This window comes from Xiphophorus couchianus, chromosome 6 (assembly GCF_001444195.1).
Source record: "Xiphophorus couchianus chromosome 6, X_couchianus-1.0, whole genome shotgun sequence".
In the NCBI taxonomy this organism is placed as follows: Eukaryota; Metazoa; Chordata; class Actinopteri; order Cyprinodontiformes; family Poeciliidae; genus Xiphophorus; species Xiphophorus couchianus.
Genome location: NC_040233.1, coordinates 7,823,853 through 7,837,589, shown reverse-complemented (window position 1 = coordinate 7,837,589; position 13,737 = coordinate 7,823,853). Strand labels below are relative to the sequence as shown.

Here is a 13,737-nt window from a genome sequence, read left to right as displayed (position 1 = left end):
CATTGAACATTGAGTGGGAGATCTTTATTAAAAATGCAGCACCTTTTGCATTTGTGGGCAAAGAAAATGTCAGATACATAATACATTTATATTTTTTCATTAAAAAAAAATGCACAGTGGCGCAGTTGGTAGCACTGTTGCCTTGCAGCAAGAAGGTCCTGGGTTCGATTCCCGGCCGGGGTCTTTCTGCATGGAGTTTGCATGTTCTCCCTGTGCATGCGTGGGTTTCTCTCCGGGTTCTCCGGCTTCCTCCCGCAGTCCAAAAACATGACTGTCAGGTTAATTGGTCTATCTAAATTCTCCCTAGGTGTGAATGTGTGTATGTGTGGTTGTTTGTCCTGTATGTCTCTGTGTTGCCCTGCGACAGACTGGCGACCTGTCCAGGGTGACCCCGCCTCTCGCCTGGAACGTAGCTGGAGATAGGCACCAGCACCTCCCGACCCCATTAGGGACAAAGGGTGAACAGAAAATGGATGGATGGATGGATGGATTTTTTCATTATAATCCAATCTTTAATTTCAGTACATTTATTATGTGAGAATACTGTTTTAACAAGAACATTGGTACCACAATTATTGGCACCGCCGCTGTCAGTACTTCGTACATTCTCCTTTAAACCATAGCACATCGCCTAATTTTCTTCCATAAAGGTTCACAAGGGTAAAGCAAACAAATAGAGGTACCTTTGAACTTTCCTCTTTGCACAATGTCTCTAGCTCATCCAGAGTCCTGGATCATGATGTACTTTTCTCTTCAGCATACCCTAAAGGTTTTCTATAGCAGCGGTCCCCAACCTTTTTAGTCACGCGGACCGGTCAGCCCTTCGCAATTTTGCTGCGAGGGGCGTCGTAAGTATACTCATTCTGCTGCAAGTTGGCTCAATTTTGACGCGCAAGATGTAACCGGTAAAATCCGGTTTAGGATTTTCAAAATAAAAGATCCGGAAGTAGTTCATTATTTCTTGCGCGGCCCGGTACCAATTGGACAACACACAGTGGCCCGGTGGTTGGGGACCACTGTTCTATAGGATGATTGCAATGCCATGTTGACTACCTGTCCAAGACAGAGACCAGACTGCTGATGATGTTTTAGTTTATACACATAACTTTGCAAAAATTTGGTCCAGATTCTAAATGTCAGTTTTATAATTTCAAGCAGGCTGAGTAGATGTTGAAATTAAGCTTTATTATCACAAATTGTACTTTTTTATTAAAAAGAAAAGTCAGTTGCTCCAGAAAAAGGCTTTTTGCTAACATCACTCCCAAATAAACAGTCGCCATTTAGACATTGTCTAATGATAGCAGGGGTAGGGATGTGTCCTGTAAGTGGCGAGTGGCTGGTTTGACACCCCTGCTCCATTGGTCTCACTTGTTGTGTCCTTTGGCAAGGCACTTCACTTGCCTAGCCTGCTGCTGGTGGTCAGAGGTGGTGTGGATTAAACAGCAGTCTCACTTCTGTCAGTCAATCTCAGGGCAGGTGTGGCTAAACTGAAACTTACCATCATCAGTGTGTAAATGACTTAGTGCTTTATAGTTCTCAGACTTGATAAAACAAAATACAAATATAGTCTACTTACCATTTAATGGTTGCAATGGAAAATCGGACGATACCAGGACTCCTCTGTTTGTTTGCTTCAAGTCTCTATCAATTAGTTTTGAAGAGATTTCTTCCCATTTCTATCCACAGTGCATAGTGGTGAGATTATTCTTAACCGCTCTTTAGACAAATGATGTTCATGGACATCTTTTTATGGCTATTTGAAATTGTCCAGTTCTTTTGCTTAGGCAAGAAAAAATATCTTTTTTTTTTTTTTTGCTCATAGGTCTTACTAAAATACAACCTAAACATTGATACTGGCTGCTTTGTTCATCAATTCAATTACAAATATTTTTGGCCTACATTTAGAAACCACAGGGAGTAAGTGGAAGGGTGTGTTTTTACATCTCTTTTACGGATAATTTCCTCAGGTGGTAAAAGAAATGGGTCTTTGTGGCACCAGGTGCGAAGTATGTTGGAGATTAAAGCTTTGTTAGAACATACACTTTTGAAAAATATTCTAGCAAGATCAACTTATTTCTTCTCTGAGCCACAAAGTCAGTCATCTTGGTTAATCAGCCACTTCCTGCCTTAATGGGATTTAGATTAGGAGACTGCTTTCACATTTGGCATGGTGTGCATACCAAATAATCAACTAAATCCAACAGAATCTAAAAGTCCAAGCAAATAAACAAGCATATAATAGACAAGATCATATGAATCAATGTCTTAATACCCTTTATTTTTTGTGGTCCTTCATTTTCATTTTTGTGTTCCAGTTTTGAGCAGCTTCATATTTTCTTATCCAGCAGAGAGACATGTTAGTGGTCTGGATCTTGTCTTCAGCTTATTTTAGACAATTGGCAGTCTTGCTTATGTTATTCTTCATTAGACCGCCTGTCTAAAGCTGCCTGTTGTGCTTTTATTGAGCCTAAAGTGTCTTGTTTAGAAAGATTTGGAAGCAAAATCTTGTGGTAAGAGCAGCTGTGTCCACTCCAGAGCCAGATTTGTTAATGGGAGCAGAGAGCAGGCCTGGTGAAATACGTCTCTGCAGTCACAAACCCTGATTCTACAGTACGCTATATCAGAGAGTACACACTTGTATAGTCCTATAATACCTTACAAAAGTTTTATTTTTTTTGTTATTATTATTTTTTACAATTTCTGATGTAACAACCAACCACCAATGTGAAAAAAATTTATTGTGTAGTTTTTTTTCCAAACCTTTTTGCAAATAACGAATCGAGGCTTTGAACTACATTTCCCAGCAATTAAAGCCGCAAGACTCTTAGTGTATCTCTATCACCTTTGAACATTTAGGAACTGAATTTGTTTCGTCTTGTTTTTAAAAGTCATGAAGCTGAACAGCAGTTATCAAGGCAACATTTTGATTGGGCCATTCATAAATGAATATGCATGTAGCTCTAGCTTTTTGTTTGAGATTATGGTGGTGCAGCTTCAACCCTTTTTGCTGCATCTAATGCTGCACTCCAGTCGTAATTGGAACTGGGAACTTCCCAGTTAAAGTAATCAACTGGAACACCTTGTGAATCTGGATTTCACACTGGGAAGCTGGGAGCAACTCTGACTATCGCCCAATTACAAATTGTAAGGCAGACTTTGCTTTTCAGTACGGCCACTCTTTGCATCAGAAATTGAAAAATGCGGTAGAAACATATTTATTTTACAAGGCACACAAGCAAGAGTGCGTTGAAAATCAAGATTCAGTTGTGGTTGCAAGCCGCAGCTTGAAGAAGCTCTTTTTCACCCACAATGTGTGTCATTTTTGTGTGAAAGAACGCCTCGCTTCTTTCCTTTTAAGCATATGTCACGTTAAAGCAGCCAAAGTTGGACTTTTCATTGCGCTCCGGTGTGGCATCTGTCAGTCAGCGGATCTGCTGACACACAGCTCAGTGTAACACCAGGGCTAATCAGCCGCGGCCCTCGACTCTTCAGCCAGCTAGTCGATCAGTCCTTGTCACCCCGAGGTGACAGCCAACATGCCCCTAGCCCACACTGGAAAGCATTCATTACATCAGCTCCTGTTGTGCTCTTGGATCACCGCACCATATTCAGAAAGAAGAAGGCACTTTCTAGTAATAGTTTCTTGTTTTTTTGCTACGTGTTCTCATATTCTAAATTAACTTAAAATTTGAAGTCAACAAACCTTATTTAGCTTCAAAATCTTTGAAAACTTTTGTATCAGTGCAAAGTTGAGAAAACATCTTTTCAAATATGTAAGTGACAGTGTTTATAGCCGTCACTTCTTGGGATTTTTAGGAGAGATACGCTGTTGAAGATGTTCTGTCCAAGGCATTTATAGATACCTATAGTACTAGAGTAAAATTAACAAAATCAGTTCCACATATATGCTTAAAGAGCTAGTGGATTTAACGTGGTGTACTGTAACACACTACATTTCAACAGTATTACACAGTCAGGTCATTACCAAAGTTTTTAATTATCTAGAGTTGCACAATTAATGGAATCACATTCGCCATTGGAATGCCAGTGTTTGCTTTATCAAAATGGCAAAGGACGACTCAGAGATAATATTGCCAAGGCCTTTATATTTTTAGTATGGATTCCACGATCTACTTGCCAATAATCTAATTGGCCATATGGATGGACCTTTGCTGCCCTTGATACAAATACCTGATGTTTATTTTTAGTTGCTGAGAAGCTACAGGTCACAGGGTTTGAGCGCCATATTCAGCAATAGGACTGTACTTGCATGTTTAAGCATCACTTAAAGTTTGCACAGCCTTGGAATTTGTCTATAAAAATTCAGTCGAGCCAGATATTATTCATAACCCTGGTTGATTTCGAGCTAAAGTAATATAACTTTACCAACATGCTCCTTCTGACTGGAAAATAACACTGATGTAATGCCAATATAGACAATTGTTTGTTGAGTATATTTAACATGTATATATATTTTTTGTTAAATAATAAAAAAAGAAATTACTTTTATTCCGATAACCATTATACTTTGTCTTCTAATCGTTTGGAGGATGCCTGTGTCATTTTCAATCAGAAAAAAAAAACTTCTTGGTGGCATGAAACTGCAAATCTAAACCTGAAGGGACTGTGAATAATTTTGAGGCTCAGCTGTAGATCTGACTCGACACAAACAGGTGCAGAATGTCCGACTTTTTAATCGCCCACAGGGACGTGAGTGAGGGTATCTGAGCAGAATGTGCAGAACCTACTGGACCTTCCTTTTCAACCTAAGTATTTTTTTTGCTGAAAGATATTTAAAAGATCAAGAAAAACCCCTGTTCCTTACTGTGGGCCATAATACAGTTTAGCTAGTTAAATACAAGTAAAAATAAGTCATAACAGATATTAATCATTGGACAATGATTTGATATTTCTGTTAGAATGGGAACATGCCATACACAATATAGTAATTAAGAATACAGAAGCCAATTTCTTACATTTACAATGTTTGATCAGTGTGACTAGAAAAGCTCTATATAAATTCACTTCATTACCCACTTGGATTTCTACTTCTTCCACTAATAAGACTTACATAGTTTCAGCAGTTTTAAAGATATCTGTGAAGGAATGTCATCTGGCCTCGCTTATTTAAAAACTCCTCCTGACACTTGGATTCACTTTCAGGTCCAAGTGAAGGAACATTTGATAAAAATGGCATTAACCTGCTGCCACTCTAAGACTGTGCCTGGAAATCTGCAGACACTTCCTCCTTTAGCGAATACTGCTCTGCTTTCTGCAACACGATCTAGATATTTTCCCACTTTGTTGGTGAAAGGATGATTTTGTCACAACACATTTACGGCCCAGGAGTTGTGTTGTTTCTGAAGTGGTGGAGAAGCTGTGCTGATGGATGTGACGCTGATGTCTGTTTGCAGGTGAGGGCTATGAGTGCACGGTGACGGTGGACGACGAGGACAGCAAAGTCATCATTTTTGACAACTGGAAACAGGTGAGTCACTGACAATTCAGCTGGTTTATTTCTTGCTCCTCATGTTGATTTTGAGCTTTTTGAGGTGAACATTTTCTCTGAGAGTTTGAGATGTGAATAGTCAAACTACTGCGGGCATTGTCTGTGTGTTTAGACTACAGTAACTAAATGGGAAGCAGATTTTATCTTAGTCTTCTGATCAATTCGCTTAACATAATGTCATAATTCACTTAATTTTTATAATACATTCCAACTTTTTGATGATATATTGTATTAGTAAAGAAGGACATAAATTACATGCATGGACTGCAGCATTTTAAGCAACTTTCTGCAAGGGGTCTTGCATACCTAATTCAGTTCTGGGAGGCTTTTGCATAGATCGATGTAGATTTCGGAATTGTAACAGCTGAACTTTTGAGCTTACCTTATTTTTAACCGCATTCACTTCATACGTAGTAATTGCGGCAATGATACTAAGCTCTTAAGCTGAAATGTTGTTTACATGAACAGCTTACAGCTGCGATTATGTTGATTATGTTGCAGGGCAGGAACGATTTGTCTCACACTTTACATGTTTGGACAATTGTACCCTCTGGTTTTGGACGCTGTGCAACTGCAACTTTTTGGTTGTTCTGTTTTACTTTCAGACAGTTGCAATGATGCATAAACATGGCAATATGGTACTGTTTTCACAACTGGGAGCAGCTGATTAGCATCTCAAACCTCAAATAAAACTTTAACTACGACACCCAATCCGATTCCAATATCTTCCTAATGATATGACAAGATGGAGCAGCAAAAGCAAATGAGATAGATTAGCAGTGCTGGCTAACTGCTGGTGCTATCCAGGACATGTCAAGAGACATGAGATTGAACTTTTAGTATGTCATGAGTGTCATCAAATTGTCATGCAGCAGCAATCTTCAGTCAGAGGTCTCTTCAGAGTTGTTGTAAGACTGACTGCTACCAGCATTCTTCTCGCCCACAGAATCACCCTCCACTGCAACTGTTTGAAGATACTCAGATGATAATTTATGATGTTTAATATCCCTTTAGATAACTTGTGTTTGAAGTGAATCAAATTGAACTGAACTGCAGTGGAATAAAACTCCACTAACGTACTTTTTGTGGAAATGTTTATGTTATCTTGCTAACAGATTAGCGCCGCTTTTGCTTAAGTACTTTTTCAGTGTAAGTTGTTTTAAATTCAAACTCATACTCAAAACCAGCTAAAATAGGCGCCCCTTCTGACAAGTTTGGTGTTGACAAAAAACATTGATAAAAAACATCCTCCAATTTTCCAGATAACAATAATCGGACGGTATTTATTTGTGACAATGCTTGATTCCAAAAATGTCTTGAGATTTTACCCTGAATGTTATCTTTGACAAATTACTTACCTCATTCAGTGATTAGATTAAATGTTTCAGATTTGACTTTTGACGTTCCTTTTCGAAACATGACATCTGTTAGCGTGAAGCCGAAAAAGTCTGACTCTCAGGATAACCCCAGATTGATATTTCTATTCCAAGGTAAAGTTAGAAGAGAAAGTTTCAAGGCTAACCCCAGTTGGCTGACTGACAGAAAACATTAATGTGAACACCGAGGCAAGGAGAACGTCAAGCCTGATGCTAAAGAACCCGCGGTTCCTCCAATGTCGGCCATCCTTTGCCTGCGCTAATGAAACGGGGAAGGCTATTTGCTCCATTTCTCTGATGGCCATTTGTGTGCTTCCGAGAGTTACAGGAGCGGCTGCACTCGCACTTTTCAAACTCTTTAAAGTTTTCTCATTTGTAAAACTGGAAAGCTCTATCTTTTAAAAATCCAATTCTAAAGCTAAAAGCATGTTTGTTTTTTGGGGGTATTTTTTTGTTATTGCTCTGCTTCATAATTATACTGCAAATCTGGAGTGGTGGAAAATTGAGCCACAACAGGCAGTGAGGGGGGAGGGAGCAGCAAAAGCTTGTGAAAACTGCACCTTATGACATTATACCGGCTCAAACAGCACGCGGTTATTTATGGATATTAACGAGATAATCGGGCAGTAGAGCGCTCTAATTACTCTTCAGGGAATATCATCCTATTCCTGATGTCCACTGGGCCAGCAGGAGCCCTTCTTCTTCTTCTTCTTCCTCTTCTTCTTCTTCAGGTTGAATTATTCACATGGAGCTACATTGAACTCTGAAGAACCCCGGAGAAAAACCTGCTCATTTCTCACCAGTAATCTAGCTGTCCTTCCGTCCTGCAGCTGTCATCGCTCTTAAGTGCCCCAGATGGCTTCATGTTTGTTCTTGCAGCGTTTATGTAGAGACCCTCCACCCTCCCACCCCCGCCTCACTTTTAGTTAATTACATCTGTTACTCTTTGCATGTTAAAAAAAAAAGAGAAAAAAAAGTGAGGCAGGGCATAAGGGATGAAGCAACAGCGGTGCACGTAAGTTTGGAATGACTCCAGAGAGGACTGGACGGCTTCCCGTTCCTGATGTTTCTTTCGTTTGTGTGTTTCTGGAGATTGTGTTGAAAGATTAAAGTCATGCACACAAAACATCCAACAGTTAAAAAAAAAAAAAAATCCAGAAAATCAGGTATGAAGTCAGTGCCAGAAACCAGCTTGCGATGGCACTGGATGCTCTGCCAGCACTCGCAGTCCCCGAGAGGTAGGGCTTCCGGCCTCGAGTGTGCTCCACAGGGCAGCCCGACCTACACCCCGGTTACCACGGCAACATGCACAGACACGAGCACACGAGACATGCACGCACAAGGGCAGGATTAATCACTCATTCACGCATGGCATCATGCTAGAATGGTCAGCATGCGGCACTGCTGGCTGTGGAGGGGGCGGGTGGGGGGTCGCTCTCTCACCGCAACAAAATCAGCGCCTTACCCCGCGACACAAACTGGGGGAAAACGCTGAAAAAGCTGTTATGCTCAGCAGTTGCTTCTTTTGTGTTTCAACCCAGCTGATTGACGGCGAGGTCGAGCAGTCGGAGGAGGAATTTTTACCGGACACAACAAATCCCAAGTGGACTAAACTGGGAAGGCCAGATTTCCACACAGAGCTGTGAAAAAGTATTTGTCCTCACAGATTTGTTTAATAGTTGTTTTTTCTTTTTTGGGGGTCGCATTTAGGTGTTTCAGATAACCAAGCAATTTTTAAACAGAAGAAAAAGAGAACCAGAGTCCGTACACAGTGGATTTTTTAAATTGTTAATTCAGGTATTAAAGGAAAGAAGTGACCCAAAGGTTTCATTTATATTGCTGCCCTGTTCTTCTTTTCAGAATTGCTTTGACTCAGTCTCTTTGGAGGCCTGTACAAGGTCATTCCACTGCAAGTCCAGAATTTCTTTGTGACATTCAGATGGGGACTTGGAGGTGTGCTTTGGATCATTGCACTGTTGGATGAGGTTTCCTTCTCCATAAAACATGCCAAGGTCCTAAAGCAGCCACACTACCACCACAGTGTTCCTGTCAATATGATGCTTTATTCCTGAAATACCATTTAGTTTTAGCTTTACATCAAATGACACCTGAGTTATGACATTATCCAGTGTTTTGTTAGGGTAGACCTGATCCAATATCGAAAATCGGTCGATATCAGACAAAAAATGAATATCGGATTAAATCAGCCGGCACCTAAATCAGACCTATTGATTAACAACAAATGGGTCAGTTGTTCTTATTATTGTATTCTGCTTGAGTAGCATCACTTGATCAAGCCTTTTCTAACACTCCACACAACAAAATAAGTAATAAAATCATATATGATTCGTGCTGATATCATATCGGGTCGATATAGTGCCAGCCAATTCTTAAAGCTACGTTATCTGTATCGTATCAGAAGTGAATAAGTTGTATTGAGACACACAGTATAACTTGGATGTAATTTTTAGTGGCTAGCCATTCTCTCCGCCTGTGTATTTGTCATGATCTGTGTTTTTCCTTGTTTATTTAGAGTTTTCTGTGTCGTTAAGTCTCTTCGTTGTCCTGTCCTCCCCTTGATTGTTCCCAGGTGTGTCTCGTCTCTGTGATTACCCTCCCGTGTATTTAACTCCACCTGTGTTCCTTGTTCGTCGTCGGGTCCTCGTCTATGTCTAGTCAGTTCGTCGTCAGTGTTTCCTTGTGCCTGCTGTTCGTTGTTTTGACTGGCCTTCCGTAAATAAAACATCATATTCATCATACCTGGGTCCGCTGCATCTGCCTCACCACTCTCACCACCCGCATTTCATGACAGAAGGACCCGACCAGACCGAACGGTGAGGCTCGCTATTATGGACCCAGCTGGAGTGAGGTTCCCTCCGAAAAAGCAGAGCGGACCGAGGCGGAGATCCAGCAGGGAGGACAGGGAGCTAGCTGAAGCTCTCGCCGACCTGCAGCGGGAGCTTTTCCGGGGAACAAGGCTGGTGTTAGCACCCCCCGGGTACGGCCCCCGTCGATTCCTTCGTCCGGGAAGCCAGCGACCTGAGCCGCCGGTGGAACCGGCCCCTCGTCGCTTTCCGGAAACACCTCCTCCGCCGTCTACCCGGAGACAGCGACGTGAGCCGCCGGTGGACCCGGCCCCTCGTTGCTTTCCGGGAACACCTCCTCCGCCGTCTACCCGGAGACAGCGACGTGAGCCGCCGGTGGACCCGGCCCCTCGTCGCTTTCCGGAAGCACCTCCTCCGCTGCGAGCTCGGAGACAGCGATGGGAGCCGCCGAGGGACCCGGCCCCTCGTCGCCTTCCGGAGCTGTCGCCCCCGCAGCCGGTTCCAAGGCTTCGCTGCGGCTCGCCCCCGCAGCCGTTTCCAAGGCTTCGCTGCGGCTCGCCCCCGGAGCCCGTTCCGAGGCTTCGCTGCGGCTCGCAGCCGCTTCCGAGGCTTCGCTGCGGCTCGCCCCCGCAGCCGTTTCCAAGGCTTCGCTGCGGCTCGCCCCCGGAGCCCGTTCCGAGGCTTCGCTGCGGCTCGCAGCCGCTTCCGAGGCTTCGCTGCGGCTCGCCCCCGCAGCCGCTTCCGAGGCTTCGCTGCGGTTCGCCCCCGCAGCCGGGACCGAGGCTTCGCTGCGGCTCGCCCCCGGAGCCCGTTCCGAGGCTTCGCTGCGGCTCGCAGCCGCTTCCGAGGCTTCGCTGCGGCTCGCCCCCGCAGCCGCTTCCGAGGCTTCGCTGCGGTTCGCCCCCGCAGCCGGGACCGAGGCTCCGCTCCGGCTCACCTCCAGCCGGCGCACCCGAGGCCGAATCAGCCGGCGTTCCAGCCGGCGCACCCGAGGCCGAATCAGCCGGCGTTCCCGCCGAGACCCCGACTCCCGAGACTCTCTACGTTCCCTCCGAGACCCCGACTCCCGAGACCCCCTGTGTTCCGACCGAGACCCCCTGTGTTCCAACCGAGACCCTCTACGTTCCTTCCGGGACCCCGACTCCCGAGACCCTCTGCGTTCCTCCTGAGACCCTGACCCTCTGTGTTCCTCCTGAGACCCCGACTCCCTGTGTTCCTCCAGAGACTCCCTGCGTTCCTCCCGAGACCCCGACTCCCGAGACCCCCAGTGTTCCGACCGAGACTCCCTGCGTTCCTACCGAGACTCCCTGCGTTCCGACTCAGACTCCCAGCATTCCACCCGAGACCCTGACCTCCAGCGTTCCACCCGAGACCCTGACCTCCAGCGTTCCACCCGAGACTCTGACCTCCAGCGTTCCACCCGAGACCCTGACCTCCAGCGTTCCTCCAGAGACCCTGACCTCCTGCGTTCCTCCAGAGACCCTGACCCTCTGCGTTCCCTCCGAGACCCTGACCCTCTGCGTTCCCTCCGAGACCCTGACCCTCTGCGTTCCCTCCGAGACCCTGACCCCCGAGACCTTGACTCCCGAGACCCCGAGGACCAAGACCCCCTGCGTTCCTCACAAGACTCCCAGTGTTCCGACTCAGACCCCCGGCGTTCCCACCGAGACCCCCTGTGCTCCACCAGAGACCCTGCCTCGGGGGGCTCATCATCGCCACCTCCCGGGCCGCGGACAGCCGCTGGACCGCCTCCTGGGGTCCCGCCTCTGTGGTTCCCGCCTTCAGCGCCGCGGACGGCCGCCGGACCGCCTCCGTGGTTCCCGCCTCCAGCCCCGCGGACGGCCGCCGGACCGCCTCCGTGGTTTCCGCCTCCAGCGCCGCGGACGGCCGCCGGACCGCCTCCGTGGTTCCCGCCTCCAGCGCCGCGGACGGCCGCCGGACCGCCTCCGTGGTTCCCGCCTCCAGCGCCGCGGACGGCCGCCGGACCGCCTCCGTGGTTCCCGCCTCCAGCCCCGCGGACGGCCGCCGGACCGCCTCCGTGGTTCCCGCCTCCAGCGCCGCGGACGGCCGCCGGACCGCCTCCGTGGTTCCCGCCTCCAGCGCCGCGGACGGCCGCCGGACTGCCTCCGTGGTTCCCGCCTCCAGCGCCGCGGACGGCCGCCGGACCGCCTCTGTGGTTCCCGCCTCCAGCGCCGCGGACGGCCGCCGGACCGCCTCCGTGGTTCCCGCCTCCAGCGCTGCGGACGGCCGCCGGACCGCCTCCGTGGTTCCCGCCGCCGCGGACGACCGCCGGACCACCTCCGTGGTTCCCGCCTCCTTTGCCTCCGCCCACCCTGTGGGTAGTTTTTTGTTGTTTTTGGACTCTTGGCCCTTCTTGTTTTTCCGCCCACGATGGTGGGTTGTTTTTTTTTTTTTTTTGTTTGTTGGTTTGGACTCTGGCCCGCCGTCCGGCACCCCTCCACCCACCCTTGCTGGGTTTTTTGGTTGTTTTTTTTTTCTTGGGCGTCTGGTAGCCGCCCTTGAGGGGGGGGTACTGTCATGATCTGTGTTTTTCCTTGTTTATTTAGAGTTTTCTGTGTCGTTAAGTCTCTTCGTTGTCCTGTCCTCCCCTTGATTGTTCCCAGGTGTGTCTCGTCTCTGTGATTACCCTCCCGTGTATTTAACTCCACCTGTGTTCCTTGTTCGTCGTCGGGTCCTCGTCTATGTCTAGTCAGTTCGTCGTCAGTGTTTCCTTGTGCCTGCTGTTCGTTGTTTTGACTGGCCTTCCGTAAATAAAACATCATATTCATCATACCTGGGTCCGCTGCATCTGCCTCACCACTCTCACCACCCGCATTTCATGACAGTATTTGGTTGGCATCTCTCTGAGAAAAGCCTCAAATATTAGTGATAAAAGTTTCTGAATTCCTTCAAATAAGATTCAGATGTTTTGCTGTTTGAGATTTAATAGCCAACATTGTGTTTTCAGAGATGTTCCAGTCGCAATTATTAATACTTAATTAATATTTTTTTTAATTTTAATTCTACAAACAGGCATATGAAACTGAACTCAGCTTTCCAAGAAATTATAATTTACAATTTACACTTTAATTTTGACTTAGGGTAGTTACTTTACATATATTACTAACATGGATGAGATTGCCTTTTTTTTTTTACTCTTAATAAATGAATTCGTCATCTAAAAACTGCTTTTGTATGTACTTGGGTGGTTTTTGATAGTGAAATTTGTTGGAGCCAAGCAGATGTGTATGTGTTCACCTCCAGCGCACATGCACAGAAGGCAGAGAGTCTGTTCAGGCAGACGCCGGGGCGTTGTGAGTGTTGTGGGTGTCATGAAACGTAGGATGGTTTAAATAAGTCATCCATGCACCAGAAATAGAAACGCTGACATACTTGGCCTTGACCTAGCTGGTCTGTGATGTCCTCTGCTTTAGATCGACAAGAATGTCTTACACAGCTCGTTGTTTACGGAGAGGCCCTGTCATCATTCTCTTTATTGCGTTTGGGTGAATTCATATCAAGCTTCAATCACTTTTAGCCTTGTCATTATTATTTGATAACTTGAAATTAAAATATTTATCATAGGCAGCAGATTGGTGCTGCCAGAGGCCTGGGAAAATGTAAGATGCACATGCATGCGTTTATGAAAGTGAGCTGCTGACCTTTTTAAAAACTTGGATGCCCTATTATGTTTTGGGAGGTTAGAGAAGAAAAAAAATAAGGATGTAATTTAGAGGGCAGCAATTGCTTTGCAGCTACATTTTGTTGTTCACTTAGAAGAGGGAAGCAAAAATCACTTTGCCAGTTCTTGGAACTGAGATAGGCTGGCTGGTGTTGAATCAAGCCCAAGGAAGGAAGTTTCTCGACATTTATCTTCTTCCTGTCAGTGCTGTACTGCGCTGTTTGTATTGCTTGCTAGGCAGTTTAGTTTGTTCTCTTTTTTTTTTTCTTTTTGTGGGCTCTAGTGTCCCTCACACGACAGTAGGCCGACAGGAAACGGGGAAGGAGAGGGGGAAGACACTCGGCA

At 45.9% G+C, this 13,737-nt stretch overlaps 1 protein-coding gene across 1 annotated transcript in view; it reads left to right on the top strand.

Moving 5' to 3' along the window:
* rem2 (RAS (RAD and GEM)-like GTP binding 2) overlaps positions 1 to 13,737 on the top strand; it is a 54,864-nt gene that overhangs the window by 5,967 nt on the left and 35,160 nt on the right. The window contains exon 3 of the mRNA XM_028021701.1: positions 5,415 to 5,488. Within this exon, the coding sequence (XP_027877502.1) occupies positions 5,415 to 5,488 (74 nt within the window). The remainder of the gene's footprint in view (positions 1 to 5,414; positions 5,489 to 13,737) is intronic.